Genomic DNA, 24,255 nt, shown 5'->3' with positions numbered 1-24,255 from the left:
CCCTCTATGAGGTGGATTGATTCAGTGACTGGGGTAATCAGGATGGGTGTGTCAGAGGCAGTGAGATTGGCACAGGATAGAGCACGGTTTAGGGCTGTTGTACATAGGGCCACTATGAGTCGCAAATGACTCGACGACACATAACAATAACAACATCTGATGACAATTTTATTTTGTATTTACATCACTTAAAAATTGTTATGGAAAATACAGTGTTGTGAAATAGTTAATATGCCCCTTCCGGCCTTGTCATTGCCATTGTGTGCTGTCCAGTCGACTATGACGAACAATAATGCCGACGAACCATAGCTCTAAACTCAGCCCTATCCTGAGCCAATCTCATCATCTCTGACACACCTGACCCCACTGTCACAGTCACTATGTCAACCCATGCCATCCAGGATCTTCTTCTCCTGAGCATGATGTCCTTCTCCAAGGACTTGTCCCTCCTGACAATATGTCCAAAGTATGTGAGATAGAGTTTCAAAATCCTTGCCTCTGAGGAGCAACCTGGTTTCACCAGCTCCAGAACTGTTTTGAACATCCATGGACTGCCATGATATGTCTAATACTCTTCTCTAGCAGCACAACTCAAAGACATTAATTCCTCTATGATCCTTAGTCATTATCCAGCTCTCAAATGCATAGTAAGCAATTGAGAAGACCATGGCCTGGATCGGGAGCATCTTAATCTCTAGACTGAGGTACTTGTGACCTACCAAGAGGATTGGATAGCTTGCTTATAATATAAATAAGGTACATGGTACCCTAGTGTGGTTGGTATCATATAAATTATAGAACTCTAATTAACAAATGGATCCCACGGGCTTAAAATGAGCAATTCTTGGGACAGAGAGGGAAGATCCGAATACCATTAAGAAGATAAAAGGGAAAAGAGTCAATACTTTGTACTTACAGTCCCTGCCTGGGAACCTTCTAGGTCCAAGAGTTGAGAGAGCTATAACCCCAGAGATGGCAAAAGACTGCAAGAGGCAAAAGCACAGAAATGGCAGCAGCAGAATACCAGAACCAGGAGTCATATCAGTGAGCTTCCCAGCTCATGACATCAGAGAATGGACTCTTCAGGCAGGAGTCTAGCTGTCAGGGTGGGTGCCTCTGGGCACTTGGCAGAGCTAGACTCACAGAGACAGAGCACTGAAAGCTTTTGGTCTGAGGCTTCCTGGCAGAGTGGGGCTCTTACCGGAAAAACTGAAGAGCTTTGTAACATATATCCACGTGGCCCGATACCCTTAAGGAATCAGAGAACCAAGGACCTGATACAGAAAAGTCTGTCTTGATTTAAAAAAAAAAAAAAAAAAAAAGCTATATCCTAAGTAATTTCTGATCTGTCACTTCCTTAATACACCCCATAATCATAAGCAATGCCTGTGACTTCTGTGTAGCCACTGCACAGAATTATCAAAGCCAGCAGAGAAGTAGAGAGTACCATTGGAGGGACGGCTGCTGTTAGAATCGGTAAAGGTTGCAAACAGGAGGCATATTCGACCTTAGCTTCATAGGATTCAGCCTTGAGCTGATAAGGATGGCTACTCTTTCTCATCATGAATTTAGAGGTCACACATCCTACTAGGCCATTTTATAGGAGGAAAAAATGCTGGAGTTTCTATTTCTTCATACTTTAAAACTTACAGCTTTCTGGATACCCATAAGATTCCACCACACATACACACGTCAAAAAATCCAGAGACCAATGTTGTCATGTGCTGTCTGCGACTCATAGCGACCCTATGTACAGCAGCTCTGAAGCCTGCCCTGTCCTGAGCCAGTCTCGCTAACTCCAACACAACAACCCCCATTGCCCCAGTCACTGTATCAATCCATCCCATCCGGGGTCTTCCTCTCCTATGCTGTCCGTTCACCCTTCTGAGCATGGTGTCCTTTTCCAAGGACTGGTCTATCCTGGCCACATGACCAAAGTAAATGAGACAGAACTTCAAAATCATAGCCTCCAAGGAGAGACTTGGTTTCACTCTCTCCAAGACAGACCCATTTGTTCTCCTGACAGTCCCTGATATGTTCAAGATTCTTCTCCAATACTCCCCCAAAATACTGCTTCTGTAAATCATGTTCATTTATAATCACTTTTCTTTCTCTGGTAGCTCTTTGGCAGAAAGGAGCACAAACATTAACAAAATGTTTGATTAAGTATATAGATAATACAGGGAGCTCTGGTGGCCTAGTGGCAAGAAGTTGCACTGCAATCCTGAAGGTGCACAGTTTGAATCCACAAGCTACTCCATGGGAGAAAGATGGACAATTAACTGCCTCTGAAAACTGCTAGGCATCAGCTATGGGTCGGTTCCAACTTGATGGCACACAACAACAACACAGATAATAAGAAATAGTAGTGTCTTTTTTTAATAATCATTCCACATTATATGTGAATAAACGCTTTAATTACTTGACAAGTTAATTAATTGTCCTCAGGTTGCATTCACTCCTGCATTTTCTCAATTAGTTCTTCCTTGTATTTACCTTTCTCTTTTCAAAAATATGGAATGCTTCATGAATTTGCGTGTCATCCTTGCGTAGGGGCCATGCTAATCTTCTCTGTATCGTTCCAATTTTAGTATATGTGCTGCCGAAGCGAGCACAGGAAGATATTTTTAAGATTGAAAAATGTACATAAAAATATTTAGGAGCAACAAGGAATGAATATTTGTTTTACATTTTTATTATTTTTGTGTGCGTATACCATTACATTGGGTTTTACTGGTGCAGGAGGAGATTGTCTTTCCTGCTCTGGCAGAAGTGATTATAAATCTGCCTTTGCAATTTTGATTCCTATTTTTAAGAATAAAAATTGGAAATGTTTTTTAAAAAAATCTTCCTAAAAAGCCCTTAAGTAAATAGTCTAAAGTATCATTCTTTGCTATATTTCTAAATTGAAGATCATTTGGGTGAATTTATAAATGGACAATTTTTCTAAAAGGTAAACCAAAGTTTTAATAAATTTAATCCTGTACCTGCCGATAGGTCAGTTCTGACTCAACAGTACACGAACAACAACAACCTATTATAATGGACGATAATCGTAAAGAAAGTGCCTTTTCTCTTTTAACATTCATTCATTTACGTGGCTCATTTCCATTCAGTTAATTTGTTAAATAAATTTACACCTAGTTAATCTCTTCTTTTATGTGGAAATCATGTGGGATCTGACTAAGGATGATAAAAGAAGAATTGATTTCTCTGAGTTGTGGTAATGGAGAAAGGTATTAAATATACCATGGACTGCTAAGAGAACAGTTTTGTCCTAGAGAGGGTGAAATCAGACTGTTCTTTGGACCCGAGGATTATGAAGCTTTGTCTGGCATACTTTGGGCATGTTGCAAGGAGGGGGACCAGTCCTTGGAAAGGGACATCATGCTTGGAAGTGTGGAGGGACAGAGCAAGAGAAGAAGACCCTCGATGGGATGAATTGACTCAATGACTAGGGTAATGGGAGTAGGTGTGTCAGAGACAATTAGGCTGACTCAGGACAGAGCAGGGTTCAGAGCTGTTGTATATAGGGTCACCATGAGTGGCAAGCGACTTGCCAACACTTAATAACAATAACATTTTGTTAGGGGGAGGCATAGTCATAAAGATATTATTGACTGCATTCCAAATACCGGGAATTTAGAGAGCCCAGTAAATAGCACCCCTCACTTTCCCATTTTAATTTCAAACTCATTTAGAAATATTTATGGTGTTAGAGAGATGAATTTACAATTGAAATTTTATTTCCAATAAAGCTTGTTTTTTGCAAATAACACTTTATTTACTGAATTAGACTTACTACCTAAAACGTTGATACCCACAGTGACAGAACCTGTCCTCCAAAGCTTTCTAGTATACGGTCAAAGGCAGACCAGTGTGTGTGCCCTGCAGTCAGGCAGCTCTCAGAAAGCGGCTCAAGGGCATGCATTCTTTTCCTTTCCCCAAAACCACTGACTGTTCAGGTCACTCTTCCCCAAGAGAGAGGAACAAGTGGAGTAGGGATTTTTTTAAGCCATTATTCTAATAAACACTCCTCCATATGCAAACAGAGAAGTAAAATAAGAAGGAGAGTCTGCAATTTTTCTTAGCGTCTTTACCTCCTTCCTGGAGCTGAGCTGTGATGTTGAGTTCACACTGTACTTTGGCTTTCAACACCAGGACAATCTGCTCTTCTATCGTGATGGTGCCATCAGAATCCAGCTGTGAAAGTGACAAACAGAGAAAAACATTCCCATTATCTTGGAAAAACAAAAAACAACCACCAGAGACATATTTTCAAATGCAATCCAAAATAAAACTTTTAAAATAAGCTTTTATTTGAATATTTGTTTAAAAATTTGTACCATTTTATGGTAATCTTACTTTTACATATTTAGCCCCAAAAGGGGCAGAAATAAATAATTTAATAGCAGAGGAACAGAATCTTGGTTTACAGCACAACATACAAGGGACTATGCCACCAAAGCTTCAGAGGATCTGAATCTTAACGAGGGGAAAGTTGTATTCACTCTAGGTAGTCTGTGTGCAAAAAACTACCCCCAAACTTTGCAGCTTAATAAATATTTATTACCAAATAACTTGGGTGAGACGGATGTAATCTAGCTCAAGGGCTCTGGGTCAAGACTTTTAGCCAAGACTTGACTGGAGCTGGAGGATCAGCTTCCCAGGAACACCCACGGCTGGCTGTTGATAAGGAATCTTTATTCTTCAGTGGTTGTTGTGAGGAGGTCTCATTTCCTCGTTATGCAGTTTCCTCTTTATGGGTTGTTAGGTATCTTTTCAACTTGTCAGCTGCATTCACCCAGAGCAAACAATTAAAGAGAGAAAGCTGCATTGCCTTTCATGAACTAGTTTCAGAAGTCACTCATGGGTGGTTCCATATTTGTTAAAAGCAAATCACTCATTCAACGGGAGAGGTAGAAATCTACATCTTTTGAAGGGAGATATCAACAAAATGTAAATGTATTTTTAAATAATACTATTTTCCTGCAAGAGATCACCTATTTCATGGACAAAAAGACTGCAGAGTGTCATTATTTTCTGTAGATTTTTTAATTACAGAGTCCAAAACTTCCTAATCTGGTTACTCTTAGGAATTTAAAGATTCTTCAGTCAGATATCATGTAACACCAGTTCATTTACCTAAATAGAATCCTCCCAATAACATTATCCTTTGCAAATCTCATATCTTTGATTCCAGGTTATACATTTATTCTCTAAAATAATTTCTATAATTGCACAATTTTTATTTTGTACAATAAGATATTATTAATTAATATTAGAAATAAAAAAGATGTTTACCTCAGTCCATAGAAAGTATATCTAGAGATTACTGATAATTATTTTTTTTAATGACATGTTTAAAGAGAGATGAACTACAGAAAGAAAATCTACTGCAAGGACTGATTTTTAGCACTTAAAAACATGTGCCTTATTCTTGGAAATCTATCATTTTGTAATGTCTTTTACAGGACAGTGGATAATAGACAATTATGCAGTTTTGGAGATTCCTGGATTACAGTCATAGTTCAATGTCTAAGGTTCTTCTAATTATTTTTATAAAAAAGAAACAATACAATATGCAAAACAATCAAGTTTGTGGGTTGGAATGGATGCTAGAATTACACAGTCAAGCTAACCCGACCCATTTCTGGGATGATGAATTAGATACACATTTTCATACTGGTTTCTCTAAGTACAACTGAAAACCCTACGTGTTATATTTAAAACCAACCTAATACAACTGAAAGGCAGAGAAAAGAACCCAACTGACTAGGGATTCCAGAACCTAGGGAACTGAAGCCAAGGGGTTCACTGGGTTTTCCTTTTGCCTCACATACATGCAATCTGGAGATAATAAAAACTCACAGCTCAGAAATAAACACACAAGACCACTGTTAAAAATGGGAGCGTTATGAGAGAGGTGGGTGATGGGATGAGCAGGAAAAAAATGGACATGCTGCATTGGAATAAGTGAAAGGAAGGTCAATTTACAAAGACTGGACGATCAGACAGTTTGCGTAACGAAACTAACAGTCTAGAACAGGATATGTATTATGGAATGAAGAGGGAGAAGGAAGTATAAAGTGAGTGAAAAATGAGTAAACTTTCATTCATATCATAATTTTCAAAAGTCTTAAGAAAATCTGCTTTCTCAAGCCAAGGGCCAAGAGATGGGCAAATTTTTAGACAATATTTACTCTACTCCAGCCAAATATCATAGAGTGGGGTGGGGAGTGGGATAGAGGAGACCAGAAGCTTATTCTATAGAATTCTATCATGGAACTTCATTTTAATGTGAAAATGAAAGCACACAATAGTTACCACAATCAAGACAGTATTAACTTTTTTGGAACATAACAAGTCATTAAGAAGTAGACCTTTTCATTTAGGCAGTTGGCATCTAGAACTTCACATTAACACAAAATCAGGTTACATGCCAAATTGCAGATCTGCATGCATCTGTAGCAGCTGCCAGCCTTCCATCCCTTAACTAGTGTTACTGCTCCAGGCAACACATCTGTGTCCTTGAGCAAAGGGTCTTATAGCTCAGCGGCGGGACCCTGGGAAACAAGAGAGACCAGAATAATCATCTGGTTGATAGCCATCAGCAATGTGGAGGCTGGTCTTGAACAAGTGATAAGATTAAGTCTCCATCAATAAATGTCAACAAGTTATTCGCAAAAATTCCACATACAAGAAACTGTGTACACATTAGCTTTAACAATTGCACAGTATTTTAAGAGTCAATGGGAAAATGACAATAAGAACTTGTAAATTAAGACATTTTCTATGACCTTTTGGTATGAAGGCAAATATTGGAACTAAAATTTAACTTCTCTGGTTTCTGCTATAAAGTTATGAGCATGAGGCAACAGCCAGTTTATGAGTGAAAGAGACGAGGTCAAAAATAAATTTATTTTAGATAGTTGAATCAATGCTGGGTAGAGGGCAGGCAGTAAAAAGTGGTAAGGTGCATTGAGCAGTTAAATCAGCAGACATGGGAATGAAAAAGGATTTCTAAAAGGGTATAAAGTAAGAATCTGTGTGGTTTTGCTGGAGGGAAAATTAAATCCAAGGAAGGAAAAATAAAGTTTATTTGACATGACTGTGAAAGTTCTGTGTACTTTGGGAGACAAATTTTAAACAAAAGGAAGAGGCACAGAGGCAGTGACTCAGAAATAAAGCTGCTGCCAGGTTGATGTCTCCTCCCAAAGAGACCATCATCATTCAAAGATAGATCTAAACATTAACTTTAAAAACATTTCTAAAAATACTAAATAAGACGATTGATTCTATAGCAGAAATTGGCCAGGCCATTCTCATACCTGACTGTGGGTACACCATCTAAACTGCACAAAAACGGGAATAAATAGACAAGATGCATCAGACACAAAGAAGATGAACGAACCCTGAAGGAAGGGAGACAGAAGTCAAGGTCAGAGGCAAAGGGGTCATCTTTGCATTGCTGGTTGTCTTTTCCTCTACAGTAAGTGCATCTGGGGAAAGCAGACAAATTTCACTGATTTTTAAAGAATGCACAATAAATGTCCTGGTGGTGGTTGCTGGTAGATACCACTGAATTAATTCTAACTCATAACACAACACAAAAACTGCCCTCCACAATCCTTGCCATCACGGCTGTACTTGAGGACATTTTTGCAGCCAGTGTGGTAATCATCTCTTTGAAGGGCTTTCTCTTTTTCATTGCTGTTTTACATTTCCAAGAATTACGTCCTCCAGAGACTAGTGTCTGCTAGTAACATGTTCAAAATACACAAGACAGTCTCACTGTCCTACCTTCTAGAAAGCATTTGGTGGTACTACTCCCAAGATAGATATGTATCTTCTTTTATTTAGTCACTGGTACATTCCATATTCTTCAAAAAGGCATTCTTCAAACACATCCTCTGTCTTATGATTTCCTTTTTTTTATTTCCTTATTTTTAATATTTCCTTTATTACCTAAGTTTCACATGCATATGAGGCAACTGAAAATATCTTGTCATTTTCATTCTCAAAGTGCTTTTCTGACACTTTAACAAGGTCATTTGCAGCAGATTTTCCAATGCAATACATCACTTGACATTTTTACTTCTATCTCTATAGGCATAGATTGTGGATCCAAATAAAATTAAACCACTGACAACATTCTTTTCTGCTTTCATCATAATGTGGATTACAGGCCCAGTTGTAAGGATTTCTGTTCCCTTATGTTGATGGATAATTCATACTCAAAGCTGTAGTCTTTGTACTTCTTCAGTAATGCTTCAAGTCCTCTCCACTTTCAGCAAGTAGGTTTATGTCATCTGCATATAAGGTTGTTAACAAGTCTTCTTAGAATCCTGATGCCCCATTGTTTTCCTTATAGTCCAGCTTTTTATATTATTGGCTCAGCATATATACCAAAGAAAAATATAAAAAGGATACCATGAACCCACATTTATTTATTTCAAATCACATTGTTGTTATGTGTTGTCAAGTCAACTGCAACTCATAGTGACCCAATGCACAATAGTTCTGAACCCTGCCCTGTCTTGAGCCATTCTCACTGTTTTCAACACATCTACCCCCATTTCCCTAGTTACTATGTTAATCCATCCTATCCAGGGTCTTCCTCTCCTGTACTTATCTTCCACCCTTCTAAGCATGACATCCTTCTCCCAGGACTGGTCTTTCCTAGCAGTACACTTAAAGTATGTGAGACAGAGCTTCACAATCCTTGCCTCCGAGAGCAGCCTGGTTTTGCCCTCTCTAGGTCCTATCTGTTTGTTTTCTTGGCAGTCCACAGTATATTCAATACTCTTTTCCAGCACCACAACTCAAAGGCATCGATTCTTTTTCTGTAATCCTTTGTCATTGTCCAGCTCTTTGATGCATAGCAAGTAATTACAAAAACTATGGTCTGGATCAGATGCACCTTAGTCTCTAATGTTTCCTTTTTCTGTCCAAACAACTCTCTCTTGACCTATATACAGGTTCCATATGAACACAATTAAGTGTTCTGGAATCCCCATTCTTCTCAAGAGTATTCATAATTTATTCCTATCCACATAGTGACTAAAACACAAGTAAACGTCTTTCTGGTTCTCTGCTTTCAGTCAAGACCCATCTTCCTTCACTCATGGCATCACTGACTACACATTCTCTTTGAATCTGACGTGAATTTCCAGCAGTCCCCTGCAGATGTACTGCTACAACCAGTTTTTCATTATCTTCAGTGAATTTTTACTTGCATGTGATATTGTTTAATAAGTTCTGCATTCCTATAAATCACCATCCTTCTATGTTCAGAAGAGACACAAATATGGATCTCTTCCAACCAGTTAGCCAGGCTGCTGTTTTTCACATTTTCTGACATAGATAAGTGAGAGTTTCCAGCACTGCATGCATTCCAATTGATGTTTCATGCATTGCTGGGAGTGTGTTTTTTGCCAATGTCTTTAACGTATCTTAGACTTCTTTCAATACCATTGGTTCTTGGTTACATACAACCTCCTGAAATGGTTGAACGTCACTGGTATGTCTGGAGGCGGGACTGTGTATTCCTTCCATTTCTTTTGATGCTTCCCTTGGGTGTGGGTTATCTTTCCCATAGAATCTTTTGTGATTAGAATGCAAGGCTTAAATATTTCTTCAGCCTTTTTAGCTTGAGAAATGGCAAGCATGTTTGTTCTTCCTTTTTGGTTTTCTTACTCAGTATCTTAGCATTTTTTATAATGGATTGTTTTGTATTTTTACAATACCCTTTGAAATCTGGTGTTTAGTGTTTTTATTTGGTCATTTATCATTGCTTTTGACTAGTATTTACTAAAAAAAAATTCAGAGGCTTTTTCAATATTCATTTTGACTTTTTCTCTCCTGGTTTTTAAATGGTCTTTTGCTTTCTTTCTGTATCATGTCATTGATTTTATCCCACAATTCATATCAGATCTATAAGTCTGTAAAATGGTAACAGGAGGACAGGGCCCATCTCTTTCTTGAGGGATTGATGCTGATGGAGCCAGTTCACCTGAGACATGTGGTCTTTGATTTAGTAGCACAACTTGCCACCAGAGCTCTTTAACTAGGTGCTTCTTATCTGCCAAAGGGGCTGGGCAGTTAAACCAAAATATAAATAAAGGACACGGCATGCTTGCAGGAGTTGTGCTGATAAATAAGGTGTCTGAAGGCTGAGGAGGACTTTTTTGTCGGTTTGCCGTCTTGCTGGACATAAAGAGAAACAAGGGGAAAGAGAGTAAGGAGTTTTAACATGGAAGACAGCCCAAGACAGCAGCACCATGGCAGGACCTAGCATACTGATGTGATGGCTGTTGTTGGGCTTGCAGCCCCAAAGAGCTTGCCTAAGAAAGGCCTCATCCTAACACCATTGTTATAAAGCAGGACTGACATGGGGCCTGGAGGAAACTAGGAAAAGAAGGGAAAGATAATGAACTCTGCAGTGGAACACATGAAGGAAAGGACTGTGTAAAAGGAATAAATGAGGCGTTATTTGTATGACAATAGTCCAGAATAAGAAGTGCATGCAACGTGCACTGCAGGAGGAGGAAGGGAAGGAGAGGGAGAATATTGTGCAATAATGAAAGACTAATTACAAAATATTAAAAAAGAAAGGAAAGTGAACTGGGAGGGGGAGGGAGGAAAATGAGCAACAATGAATGAATAAAAATCCAACTTTTCTGTAAACTGTTGTTAAAATCACAATATATTGCATGGTGCCACTGTTGTAAAATGGGACTGACACCGGGGTTGGGGGGAGACTGAGAAAGATGGGATAAATTATGTATACTGAATTGAAACAGATGAGAGAGAGAACTGTTTAAAAGGGATATGTTGTTTTTGTTATGTGTCATCGAGTCACTTGTGACTCATAGCAACCCTATGTACAAGAGCCCTAAACGCCGTTCTATCCTGTGCCAACCTCGCTGTCTCAAACACACTCATTCCCACCACTCCCTCACAGAACTGATCCATCTCATCGAGGGTCTTCCTCTCCTGCGCCGTCCCTCCACTCTCACAAACATGATGTCCCTCTCCAAGGACCAGTCAGTCCCTCCTTGCAATATGCCCAAAGTATGTCAGACGAAGCTTCAGAATCCTTGACTCCAGGGAACATTCTGGCTTCACCCTCTCCAGGACAAACCTGTTTGTTCTCCTAGCAGTCCATGGTATATTCAACACTCTTCTCCAGCATCACAGCTCAAATTCATCAATTCTCTTTCTATCATCCCTATTCACTGTCCAACTCTCCAATGCATAGCACGTAATTGCAAAGACTATAGCCCGGATCAGGTGCACCTTAGTCTCCACCCTGACATCGTTGCTCTTCAGTACTCTTGAGAGGTCCCTCACAGCTGACTTTCCCAATGCAATTTGTCTCCTGATTTACTGGCTGCTGTTACCAAGCATGTTGACTGTGGTATGATTAGGTATTACTGTCATGGCAATAGTCCAGAACAAAGGATGCATAGTGCAGTGGACTTGGGGGAGGGATTATATAACAATGAAAGGATTTTTCTTTTACTTTTCAAAGACAAGAATGAACTGGAGGGGAGGGGTGGGCAGGAGGAAAAGTACAACCATAAATTAATGGAAATACAAAATGTCTGTAAATTTTCATTAAAATTAATGATAATAAATTTTTTTAATCACAATATAAAAGAAAAGCTTTGGCAGAGCTTACAGGCTAAAGAGCCTGAACAGAAGCTTGTGGCAGAGAGCAAAAAGATGTCCTGATCCAGGTACTGCCTTCCGAATAGTTTCTGTTATTTCCAAATTAATCCTAAATTGTACCTTATAACTTCCCTAATAAGTCACTTAGCTCTAAGTACAGTTCACAGTTCTGTGAGAAGTTGCAGAAATTTACAGAGCCCAAAGGCAGGTGTGAGAGCACTGAATGGAGGAGAAGCTGATGCCAGAGAGGATAGAGCTCAAAGGTGGATATTTGGAACATCTTTAACCTCTGATAAGAACCAGCTTTGTGCTGATCTTTACAGAATGTATTATTCATTTAATATTCAAGGTCCTCCTTCTATCCTCATTAACTTTCTTTCCTAGTCTTCAGCTTCAGCTTAAACTTGCTAGGGGCAATTGATAGGCTTTTCCAAGTCAGCTCCTGACCTGGTTCTGCTGGCACTGGGGTACCGATGTACTTGATTTGATTCCTGTGTATTCCATCTTGTGAAGTCTACATGTGTGATTTGCTTGCCTGTTATGTTCTTGAGGAAAGGTATTTGCAATGAGTAAATTCTTGTCTTACAAAATTCTATCATGCAATCACAAGCATCGTTTCTATCGTCTAAACCGTATTTTTCAACTGCAGACTCTTTTCTTTCAAATTTCAATCGTTCACTCAACTCATTTCCTGTGATTGATTCCAACTTACAGCTGATCTTCCATGGGTTTCTGAGGCTGTATTGCCCATCTTGGTCTCCGGGAGTGGCTGGCTGATGGAGTTCAGTGACCAGAGAGGCATGGCCTTTGGATGAGTGGTGCAATTTCCTTGGGACTAGGCCACCAGAACTTCCGATTTCAATCACTGGGAATTACTAAGGCATCCTAACTGCATGTTTGATCAATTTCAGACTTACAAGATTTGGTAAAAAAAAAAAATCACTTGCTTAATCTTTTATATTAGTGTCTTATACTTAAATATGATAGTTATATTAATAGGTTTTCCTTGTATGTGCATAAATGTTATCACTGACAGTACTATCATTCAAGACAGACCTTGCAATATTCTTTTTGATGGTAAATATAATGCCTTTCTTTTTCAATTTATCATTCCCTGCATAATAGCTCTTATTATTTTCTGGTTCCAAATGGCCAAGGCCAGTCTCTTTCAAATTACTAATATCTAGAATATTGATCTCATGTTTTCTGGTTTGTTTGTTTTTTTTATAAATCCCAATCTCTCCTGATTCATATTTTACACATTCCACACAGAAGTATGCAGCTGCTTCTTCTCTTTGGAGTCAAGATGTAATAGCCTCTCATAATGTCAAGTCAGAACTGGCTCCTAGCTGACTCTTCCCTGAGTCTGGGGAGCTGTAAATCACACAGAAGGAGATTAATAATCTTTTTCCCTTCGAGACACTGCCCCAGAGAACAGCTTTTGAGTTAAGAGGAGCTCAACTCCCCACAGACTACATCACCCAAGTTCCCACCAATTGTATAACAGTTGTAGTTGTTAGGTGCTGTCTCTCAAAGACACAATGAACCACAGATCTGAACCCTGTCCTATCCTGTCATCTGCATAAGTAAGCTCTGACATCCTTGAGCCCATTGCTGCCGTCATTGTGTCAGTCTACCTGGTAGAGGATATATAATAGCAGTGCAATACAATATATTCAAGTAAAAGAAGAAGACCCGGAAAAGAAGATATTTAATTAAATAACACCTCTTTGATTTTCTCTAGCCAGTCATCTGGTCTTATCCCTGATCATGGTGGTTTAACAGTGAGAAATATAGACCATATTTATTCTTCAAATATTTCTTGAGATCAACTATGAGCAACACACTATCTACAGACTATATGGCAAAAGATAGTTATTTTTAAAAACTCTAGTTAATCCATAGATAATGGTGGTCAAGTGGTATAGAGTTGCACTGTCAAGCCAAAGGCAGACAGTTTGAATCCACAAACTGCTCTAAGGGAGAAAGATGGGCAACCTCCACCTGTACCATTTGTGGCCTCTGAAAACCTGCTGGAGGATCAGCTGAGTCAGTTCTGACACGTCGACACGCAGCAACAAACAAGAATCCATAGAGATGACTGCTGGGTACCTCGGGAGATACAATATGTTCTCAAGCATTTAAACAAAACGTGTGAGTGACATTATGTGGTTAAAAAAAAAAGACAAATTCACAAGCAAGATTACTAATAGATTAGCAATCTGGTAAAAAAATAGACGTTTGCCACACCTTTTTGGTAGATCTAAAAAGATACTTTCGGAGTTGAAGGAAATCCCTATGAGTTTACTCTGTATTTCATTTTAGTGATTTATATCTCTAAATTCAATAAATCAACATAAGCTCACTGAAGTTTTGTTTATCTAATTACCAGGAGTTTTACAGACTTTATTCACCCAGGAAATAAAATGCTACATTTTATTTTATGAGAACTTCCAACTTTGAGTTCATTAAGTGTGAGTTTCTGTGGGCAGATTCTGTGGTAGTGAAGACATGAGGTTGTTGTGTGCTGTTGAGTCAGAACCGACACATAGCTGACCCTCAAGTGGGTTTTCAAAGGCAGTTTAATCGCACAGGAGGATATTGTCCAACCTTCTCCTGCGGAGCAGCTGGTGAATTCAAACCACATGCCTTCAGGATTCGCAGAACAGCTTCTAATTAGCAGCACAGCTCCTTCTCGTGGCCACTAAGCCGTCAGAGCTCCCTTGTGTAGGCATAAGGCTGTGCAAGTTTAGACACAGCTCATGGCTACACAATTGGCTTAAATGCGTGTGTGTAGAAGAATCTTAAATTCTCAGTTGACTTCTCTGATATCAAGCTACTGAGCAATTCAAATCCATTTATTACCAATTCCATTCCCATCAACTCTGCTTCTGTTCTAACACCAGTTCTACATTCAATATTCCTGCCTCTGGCCCTAACTGCCTAGAACTAGGTTGAACTTCACAAATTAAAAGACGTGATCCTCCAGACTGCCAATTCTTTGCAAGACTTCATATGAAGCCTGAAGGTCCTCACCACACCCTCACTTCTGGCCTACAAAAGAACCCCACAAAGTTGGGATTTTCCACTACCCCTTCAAGGTGCTAGCTGCAAGCTCCCCTCTTCCTGCTCCAGGGCTCCTTCACCTCTGAAGAGCCAGTTATTACTTTTGGGGTCATCTCTATTTTCTCAGGATACCAGTTATATGCTCAAAGGTCCCTGCACCCTTTATTTTTGATGTGTTTTTCCCTCTAATTTCTTGGGTTTCATAATTTGCTAGAATGACTCAGTGAACTCAGTAAAATACTATACTTAAAATTACAGCTCTATTGCAGGCAAGTCAAAAGCAGGACAAATAAGAAACAAACTGAGGAAGGTCTTGCAGGGCACCCAGACTGAGCTACTGTGTCCCCGAAAGAGATGTGCTGCCCTGCCACACACATCACTATCTGACCAGCCAGGAAGTCCAAGGATCCCCCATGTACAAAGCTTTTACCAGGACTTCATCATGCAGTGATGACTGAATCACTCAGCCCACGTTCTTTTAATAAAAAACCAAGCTGGAACTCATTGTCATCGAGTTAAAACCAACTCACAGCTCAGTCTCCTGTGGGTTTTCAGAGACTGGAAACTGCCCAGGAGGATACTGGTGATCTTTCTCCCTCAGAGCCTCTGGTGAATGTGAATGTTGCTACCAGATTGGCAGTGCAACTCCCTATGGTCTCTGCCACCAGAGTTCCCGTGGAGGGAGGTATAGTCACTAAGAAAACTGTACCCTGTAAAGACTTCAGGTTCCCCTTCTTATTTCACAATTCCCTCTATTTTCATGCAGAGGAGTGGGTATTACACTAAAGACTTTGGGGGGGGTGTTTGTTTTGGTTTTTTGAACTGTGATTTTAACGAAAATTCACAGAAAAGTTGGATTTTCATTCATTCCTGTTGCACATTTTCCTCCCTTACCCTGCCCCTTGTACCTTTAAAAAAAAAAAAGCATTGTGGGTTTTTTTAAAATATCTTTTAACAATTAAAAATAATTAATGATTTCTTCAAATCACTCTGTTTTACTTGAGTTGATATGATGAAATGTAGTCAGTAATGGAAGATATAATTTGTGGTCTTTAGTGTTTCCTGTACATTTTCAACAAGCAAGGTTGTGTCATCTGCATAATGTCTGCTGGTCATTGATGAGTCTTTCTCCAATCCTGAAGGTACACTCTTCTTCATATAGTCCAGCTTTTTGCATTATTTGTTCAGCATATGTACTGAATAGGTACGATGAAAGAATACAATCCTGATGCCCATATTTCACGCTTTTAAATCATGCAGTAACCTCCATTCAAATGACTGCATCTTGGTCTATAGAGAAATTTCACATGAGCACAATTAACTGTTCTGGAATTCCCATTCTTCTCAATATTATCTGTCATTTACAAAGATCCACACAGTTAAATGCCTTTGCATAGGCAGTAAAACATATTAAAAAAAATCTGGTATTCTCTGCTTTCAGCCAAGATCCATCTGACATCAGAATGACATCCTTCGTTCCATGGCTTCTTCTGGAACCAGTTTGACTTTCTGTCAGTTTCCTGTATATGTTTTATGAATAATCTTCAGCAAGCATTTAGTGACATGAATTATAATGATACTGTTCAATAATTATCCCATTCTGATGGATCATCTTCTTTGGAACGAGCATAAATATGAATCTCTTGCAGTCAGTTGGCCAGGTAGCTCCCTTCCAGATTTCTTGGTATGGACTGGTAGTCTACATTTCTAGGCCCTATTTTTTCCCAAGGTCTCCAGCGCAGCTTGGAATTCTTTCTTCATTACGATAGGCTCTTGATCACATACTGCTCCCTGAAATGGGACAGTGTCAACACAGTGACTGACTCTTCATTCTTTCCATTTTTGTATGCTCCCTGCATCAGTCAATCTTTTACCCGGGAAGCCTTATTACAACTTGATTTTTTTTTTCTTCAGTTCTTCTTCATTCTTTCAACTTGAGAAATGCCAAGGGTTTTCTTTTCTTTTGGTTTTCTAACTCCAGCTCTTAAGCCATTTCATTATCATTCTTTTCTGTGGCTTTCAAGCTTCCCTTTATGTGCTGTAAATATAACCATATACATGGCAGAACAAAGAGGTGACAAAGCTGTGAAAACTTCTTTGTCATGAACAAACAGCTTGTGGAGAGAAGAGTGAAGAAATCAAATACTTAAGGAAACAATAGTACAAAGGACTTGCAGACCACACTAAATCACAGCCTTCAGATCCCAAGAGTTGAACTGGACCACTTTGACAAAGAACCATAGAAGGTCCTGGAGTTAATGGGAGAGAAAATAAAGAACAAAATTCAAATTCATGAGAAAGGCAAGACTTACTGACCTGATAGGAACTGCTCTGGACTCTGGAGACAATGGCCTTGAGACATTATGCTTCCAACCTGTAACTAAACCTGCCCTGGACCCTAGAGACCACCTTGCAAACAAGAGACAGACTACAGAGAGAACCACAATGCTCATAAGGAATGGATTCTTCAAAATAATCAGCCACACAAGAGCCAGAGGGAAGAAATTACACAAAAACAAAGTTCAGAAGGCAGTAAAGGGCCAGAAAAAACAATGGACACATGAAAATGGGAAGCCCAGGAGGAAGTCAGAAGAATGCTGTTACACTAAAGGAAGTTAGCTAATATTATGAAGCAAAATGTGTATAAGTGATTGAATGAAAACCTAACTTTCACCCAAACTACAATTATTGCGTGGTTGTTGTTTTTTCTAAAAAAAGAGACATTGATTCTAATACAGCATAACACCAATTCATGTTCAAGACAGGAATATAAATAGAACTTATAAATATGTGTTTTAAATGTTCTCTCTTTATTCACAAAGAACTGGGAAGTTTCTGAGGAAGTGAAACCTATTCTCTCTGCATTTCTAAGAATAAAAACCCCCTATCTCACTCCCTTCTGTCTTGGGAGGGCTGAGCTCTGCATTTGAAGAAATGACTCATAATTCCTACAGTCACAAAGAGTCCCACTCCCTCAGAGGCAGAAAGTTTCATTAACAGTGCCAGGCATTTGATTAATTCTCCATAAATACCATCAGTGACTATCATTTTTTCCCACCACGCAGAAGATTGCTGATTTTTCCATGCGACTTCACATTGGAAGGTCCACAAAGTTGATCCTCCTCACTGCAGATAAGGAGAGCAGGGAGAAAAAGATTCTACAGCCACGGAGGTTTGTGAGGAACTCGAAAGTTTCCTGAGATCCCAAGCCAGTGCGCCTGTACCACCGTGCATGAGCTGCTAGGATTCCACTACGACAGAAATAAACGAGAGCTGCAAAGCAAAATGTGTCTGTTGGCAGCTGCTCGCAACTGACAGCGTAAGGAACTTACGTGTTCCACACAGTAGACAATGAGTTCTCTGGAATTTTTAATTTAGTGGTGATGGATCTCTGGTCATCTCCTCATACACACACACTGGCTGAAAGCCGCGCTGATCTGCAGCCACGAAACAGGAAGAAGGTAACTACTATGGTTTCCATTGTGTTCTCAAAAAAACGTGTGTCTAACCTGTGGTTACAATCCCAATTGGAAATTAGTTTCCTGGATTCTGTTAAAGAGGCAATCTTAGTATAGAGTAGTCTTAGTATAGTATTGTCTTTAATCAATCTTTTGAGATACAAAAATGCAGACTAAGTAATCAAACAACCAGCCAAGCAAAAATGTGGGTAGAGGTTACACAACATGAAAATCACCAGGGAGCCAGGGAGAGACAAAAAAATCTTTCACTAGAGTGGACTTTCCACTAGAAAGAGAATCTTTTCCCAGAAATGGTACCCTGGATTAGCACTTGTAGCCTCTTAAAACCGAGAGAGAATAAATTTGTCTGTTAAAATCACCCACTTGTAGTATTTTTAATATGGCAACAAGAAATAACTAAATAAATCACATAGCTGCACGGCTAGGAAAGAATCTGCTCTCTAGCTGCAAGGAGTACAGCTGGGTGACAGCTTCCATCTACAGTACCTTTAGCATCTGCCTCCGATTTTGAACCAAAGCTTCCTTCTAGGGAGTCCAGAGCCAAAGCTGAGCCAGCAGGGGCACTAGGACCTGGTCGATTCTGCACAGTATGAGATTCCTCTGATATGTCAAGACTTTGACAGATTTGCATTCTGGTCTGAGGTTTTTCCCATCCACTACAGCTTTCTCACCTTTTCACATCTCACAGGCATTCGGCTCTGTTATGAAGATAAGCTGTAGTGCTACCTCTCAGTAGCTACGAATATGTCTGTATTTGGAAATGGGGTCTTTGTAGATGCTATCAATAAACCTCAGGTCATACTGAAGGAGGGTGGGCCCTAATCCAGTATGACTGCTATCTTTACACAAAGAGAAGAGGCACAGACAGACAGAGAGACAAAGAGGCATAGAAGGAAACCGCCACGTGAAGGAGACAGAGACTGCAGTTCCTCTACCACAGGCCCAGGGACACCTGTAACCACCAGAAGTTGGAAGACAAGGAAGGGTTTCCCCTCAAACCTTCAGAAAGAATATAACCCTGCCTACACCTGAATTCAGACCCTTGACCTCCAAAACGGTGAGAGAATGAATTCTTGTTGTTATAAACCACTCATTTTGTGGTAGTTTCTACAATAGTCCTAGAAACTCACACACCCCCTCAGTAAACCTCTTAAACTCCTAATATCTATTCAGAGTCAGTTTCCAAGAGGAGTCACTGATGAATATATAGAAAAATCACTATATGGGTTATCTCCCGTGTGATTACTGCCTCTGAAAATGCACCGGAGGGTCAGCTATGGGTCTTTTCTGACAGGATGGCACACAACGATGACGGTATCTTTTTACACTGTGGTCCCCATTACAGGGTGATAATCTGCCCTGAAGCACATCTCATGTTCTGTTTTGTGGTACTTTGGTTTTGTTTTGTAATAAAAAACAAAAATAAGCACACTCATACTATTTGCCTTTTGTGACTGATTTCTTTGCAAGCTCAGGTTCAATGTTTAATTGCTAAACAAAAATTCAGACTTTCAAACCCACCAGTAACTACTTGGGAAAAAGATATCTGGTCCCCTTCAGATTTACAGCCTCAGAGACCTGATGGAGGGTCGTCAGGAGTCATAATTGACTGGCCAGAGTTTGACTTGAGGAGTATTTCACACAGGATGATGTACTTCAGACTCATCCATGTTTTATGGTTTATTGTGATTTGAAGCATGATTTTTGGCACTGGAAATGGAAGCAATGGCAGATCACCACAGAAATATTTAAAGCAATTAATGATTGTTGTTGTTGTTGTTATATGCTGTCGAGTCGTTTCCGACTCATAGCGACCCTATGTACAAGAGCCCTAAACCCTGCTCTATCCTGCGCCAACTGCACTGCCTCTGACACACCCATCCCGATTACCCCAGTCACTGAATCAATCCATCTCATAGAGGGTTTTCCCCTCCTGCGCTGTCCCTCCACCCTCCCAAGCATGATGTCCCTCTCCAAGGACCCGTCCCTCCTGGCAACATGTCCAAAGTATGTCAGACGAAGCCCCAGAATCCTTGCCTCCAAGGAGTAGCTTGGTTTAATCCTCTCCAAGATGAATCTGTTTGTTTTCCTGGCAGTCCATGGTACAGTCAGTATTCTTCTCCAGCTTACTAATGCATATTATCTATTCTTCTAAGTGGTACAGCACTGGTCTGTTCATTTGCTGCACAGAGGTAACTCATGGTTGCTGTGATACTAAACACTATGACACATTTACCCATGGTGGACAGTGTGGGTGGAGCTTCCCAATTAAAACAGGCTTGGAAGCAGGAGTGGCATCCACTTTTGAAATAGCTTGCCTCCGGAAACCCTAAACTCTTGGAGAAACAATTAAGTTATACAAGCGTTCAGGTCTTTTGTTCTTAGGGTCACTACAAGTCGTCTATGACTCAATGACACTTAACAACAACAATGCATATTATCTACTTTGTGATATAATTCTATATTTATTGAAAATTAAACATTTATTTTCTACAAGATAGATCAGCTTGCATGAATTTCCTTCAGTGTTCTATCAATATGTTGGCATTCGTGTAATGGAGATTCTAGCAAGCCAGGTTTCTTTTTCATAAATATTCTCTCTCACACATAAGAAATTTAAAAAATCCCAAATTTATTTAAGTCTCCATTAAACTTTCAAGTGGGATTTCAGGACAGATAATAATCATAACTTAAAATAATATACCAAAACTTACAGAATCAAAGAATCTAAGTCCATGAAACTCTTCTGAAGATGAAGATACTGAAGGTTGGAGGAGATGTCAATGTTGGTGTCATTGTTGTTTAGTGTCATTGAATCGAGTACAACTCACAGTGACCTTACAAACAACAGACCTGAATCCTGCCCTATCCTGCACCATCCTCATCATCTCTGATACACTTAAGCTGATACACGTGGTGCAGTCACCACGTCAGTTCATGTCATTGGGGGGGTCTTCCTCTCTTACGCTGACCCTCAACCTTTCTAAGCATGACATTCCTTTCCACGGAATAGCCTCTACTAGCAACATGTCCCAAATATGAGAGATGACACTTTGTAAAACCTCTTTAATTTCACCTTCAAATTTTATTTCACATGTCAAAAAAATTGATATTTGCAATTACTTGCTATGCATCAGAGAGCTGGACAATGACTAGGAATGAAAGAAGCAAAATTGATGCCTTTGAGCTGTGGGGCTGGAGAAGAGTACTGAATATACCATGGACTGCTAGGAGAACAAACAAGTTCGTCCTGGAGAGGGTGAAGCCAGGCTGTTCCTTGAAGGCAAGGATTCTGAAGCTTTGTCTGACATACTTTGGACATGTTGCAAGGTGGGATCAGTCCTTGGAGAGGGACGTGATGCTTGACAGGGTGGAGGGACCATGCAGGAGAGGAAGACCCTTGGTGAGATGGATTGATTCCGTCACTGGGTAATGGGGATAGGTGTGTCAGAGATAATAAAATTGGCAAGGGATAGAGCAGGGTTTAGGGCTGTTGTACATAGGGTCGCTATGAGTTGCAGGCAATTCGAAGGCACATACAACAACAACATTTAATGTATTATCACAAATTCAATTATGAAACTATAAACTTAAATGAAAACTAACCTAAAGCCAAGATCCTTTTTACCCCCAGAAGACATTTTCCAGTGTCTGGAAAGAGCCCTGATGGCATAGTGCATCATGTGTTGAGTTTCTAACTCAAAGGTTAGTAGTTTAAATCCATTAACTACTCACTCCATGGGAAAAATATTAGATAGTCTGCTTCTGTTAAGCCTTGAATACTTGATGTAAGGTCATTAGGAGTCAGAATAGTGGTGGGTTTGTTTGTTTGTTTGTTTGTTTGTCAGACATTTTTGATTGTCACAACTGGGATTGAGAATGGTGTGATGTGGCTCTGTTACTGGCATCTGGTGGACAGAGGCCAAGCTGTTAAACACTTTACAATACACAGAGCCTCTTCCCACAGCTAAAGATCCTATGTTCTCCAACACCAACAGTGCCGAGATTGAGAAACCCTGGTGTGATGTTGTTGAATAAAAAAGTTATTCAGCGTGATGTTGCTTTATTGAAAGCTAAATGGAAAAATATTCTATCCATATTCACATAGTGGTCTCTCCAAGTGTTGTACTAAGTAACATCTCTCCATTTCCTTGAAAAAAGTTCTGTTTAAACACGGAGGTAAGTAGGAGTCTATTTCCACTTTAAATAAGAACATGCTGTCTTTTAAACACATTATCTTAAGACCTAGAAATATAAACTGTATATTAGAAGTTACTGGATTTCCATAACTGTCATAAAAATTTATCACCTAAATCTTGATGGTTATAGCATGCATTTTTATTCTTGCTGTTAACTTTGTGAAAAATTCAGGATGAAAGAATTGAATTTTTTTATCAACTTCTAAATATCTATGGTTAGTCTTCTTAGTCAATGAATGGCACATGAATTATTTTGTTTTTTTCCCAACGAATAAGCCTATTTGAAAATGCTGGTCATTTGAGGAAAGCCCAAGCACAGCACCTATTTCCTATTTCCATTTTCAATTTTATGTGGCTAAAGATAGGACACGTGTGTTAAATTATAATCACTCTTAAATATAGAAAACTTGAATTGGATATCAGATAGCTAAGAGCATAGGATTAAGTACAGATAAAATCAGTACATATATCAATTCATTATGTATAAATCATCTTCATTTTTTCAGGGCAAAATTTTTAAAAAATCAAAACAATGTGGGGCTTGATTTGCTGATCAAGGTACGCCCCCTACTGAAGCAAAGAAAAAAATAACATTGATTCCGTTTAAATTCATCAAGGCCCCCAACCCTCCCTAAAAAAGACCCCCCCAAAAAACAAACAAAAAAAAAACACCAAACACACACACACACCTCAACAACAAAAATCCTGCTACCACCTTGTGGATTCTAATTCCATAGAGACTTGGCGCTTAAAATACATAAATCACATCTCCACTTTACATATCTTTTTCTCCTTCATCTGAAATGCTGTTTTATTTAACTCTGTTTTATTTGATTCAAAATGTGTGAATGTCATCTTGAACACTGGAGAGGCTACACTGTAAAAGACCAAGCAGAAAATCTGTAAATGCTACCCCAATGCCAACGAGTCAAACTCGGACTCAGTGACCCTACAGGGCAGAGAAGATCTTCCCCCATAGGGATTCGATGTCACCCTTAGGAGAGCAGACTTGCACTCTGGTCTGCTCACAGACCTACTGGTGAGCTCGAACCTGCCAATCTGCAATTAGCAGTCAAGGACTTGAACCACTGATTAAAGCATTTTCAAAATTATAGCCACCGCCACCACGTAGCTCTAACATTAACAACAACTGGGTCTCATTTAGCATGATGCACGGGCCGTTGTCTTTCCAAAGGGCAGTCACAAAACGACCCTAGAAAATTTCAGCTATCAAAGTATAGAAGGTTGTCAGCAGGCATCCTCATCATCATTACTGGATTAGTTAAACTGGGACCAGTTAAGTACGGGTCAGAAAAGTTCCCTCACCTGCCAGCCGTGGTGGAATCCTGGTCCCTAACCTCCTTTGTAAATACTCTCTCTTTGCTCACAGTCTCCAAGACGCTGGTCCAACAGAGCCAGCCCCGGGACATCACTCGTCTAAAGCATCAGCTCCACTGCCTGCCTTCCCAAGCGCTGCAGGTGCGCTTGTGTCCGTCCGCGAAGCTCTCACCTGGGCTCCGGCGAGGAGGCAGCTGCCGAGCACGAGCCACCCCCAGACGTGGGGTGCCGCCACCGGCCGGGCCATGGCCGCACCGCCCGGCAAGGTTCAGGTCCCGCTTTGCCACTCGCCAACTTGGCCGCGCGGGGTAAACTTGGCCCCGGGAGAAGACGCAGCGGCCGGCGCGGCGGGCCTTGGGCGGCCGGGGCTTGGATTCCCCAAGTCCGGCCGCCGAGGCCCGGGCTGCGGGCGCCCCGAGGGTCTCGGAGCCCAGCCCTGCGGTGTTGCGGCTCCCGGGTGAATGAGCTTCACTCGCAGCCCCTCGCGCGCCCCAGCG

General features: G+C 40.2%; 1 protein-coding gene across 2 annotated transcripts in view; it reads right to left on the bottom strand.

Annotated features, from left to right (window-relative positions):
- The window catches only part of PTH2R (parathyroid hormone 2 receptor), a 122,578-nt gene extending 98,573 nt beyond the window's left edge, over window positions 1–24,005 (bottom strand). The window contains exons 1-2 of one of the 2 annotated variants that reach the window (XM_006903010.1): window positions 23,931–24,005; window positions 4,101–4,203 (exon numbers count right to left, since the gene is read on the bottom strand). In XM_006903010.1, the coding sequence (XP_006903072.1) occupies window positions 4,101–4,203; window positions 23,931–24,005 (178 nt within the window). Of the gene's footprint in view, window positions 1–4,100; window positions 4,213–23,930 lie in introns of those variants that run through there. The other variant, XM_006903011.1, reaches the window with a different exon arrangement.
- Between the last annotated feature and the right edge of the window lie 250 nt (window positions 24,006–24,255).

This window comes from Elephantulus edwardii, unplaced genomic scaffold (genome assembly GCF_000299155.1).
Source record: "Elephantulus edwardii isolate Elephantulus edwardi_28Jun2011 unplaced genomic scaffold, EleEdw1.0 scaffold00493, whole genome shotgun sequence".
NCBI lineage: Eukaryota > Metazoa > Chordata > Mammalia > Macroscelidea > Macroscelididae > Elephantulus > Elephantulus edwardii.
The sequence above is the reverse complement of the archived record's forward strand: the minus strand, read 5'-3'. Positions and strand labels throughout refer to the sequence as shown.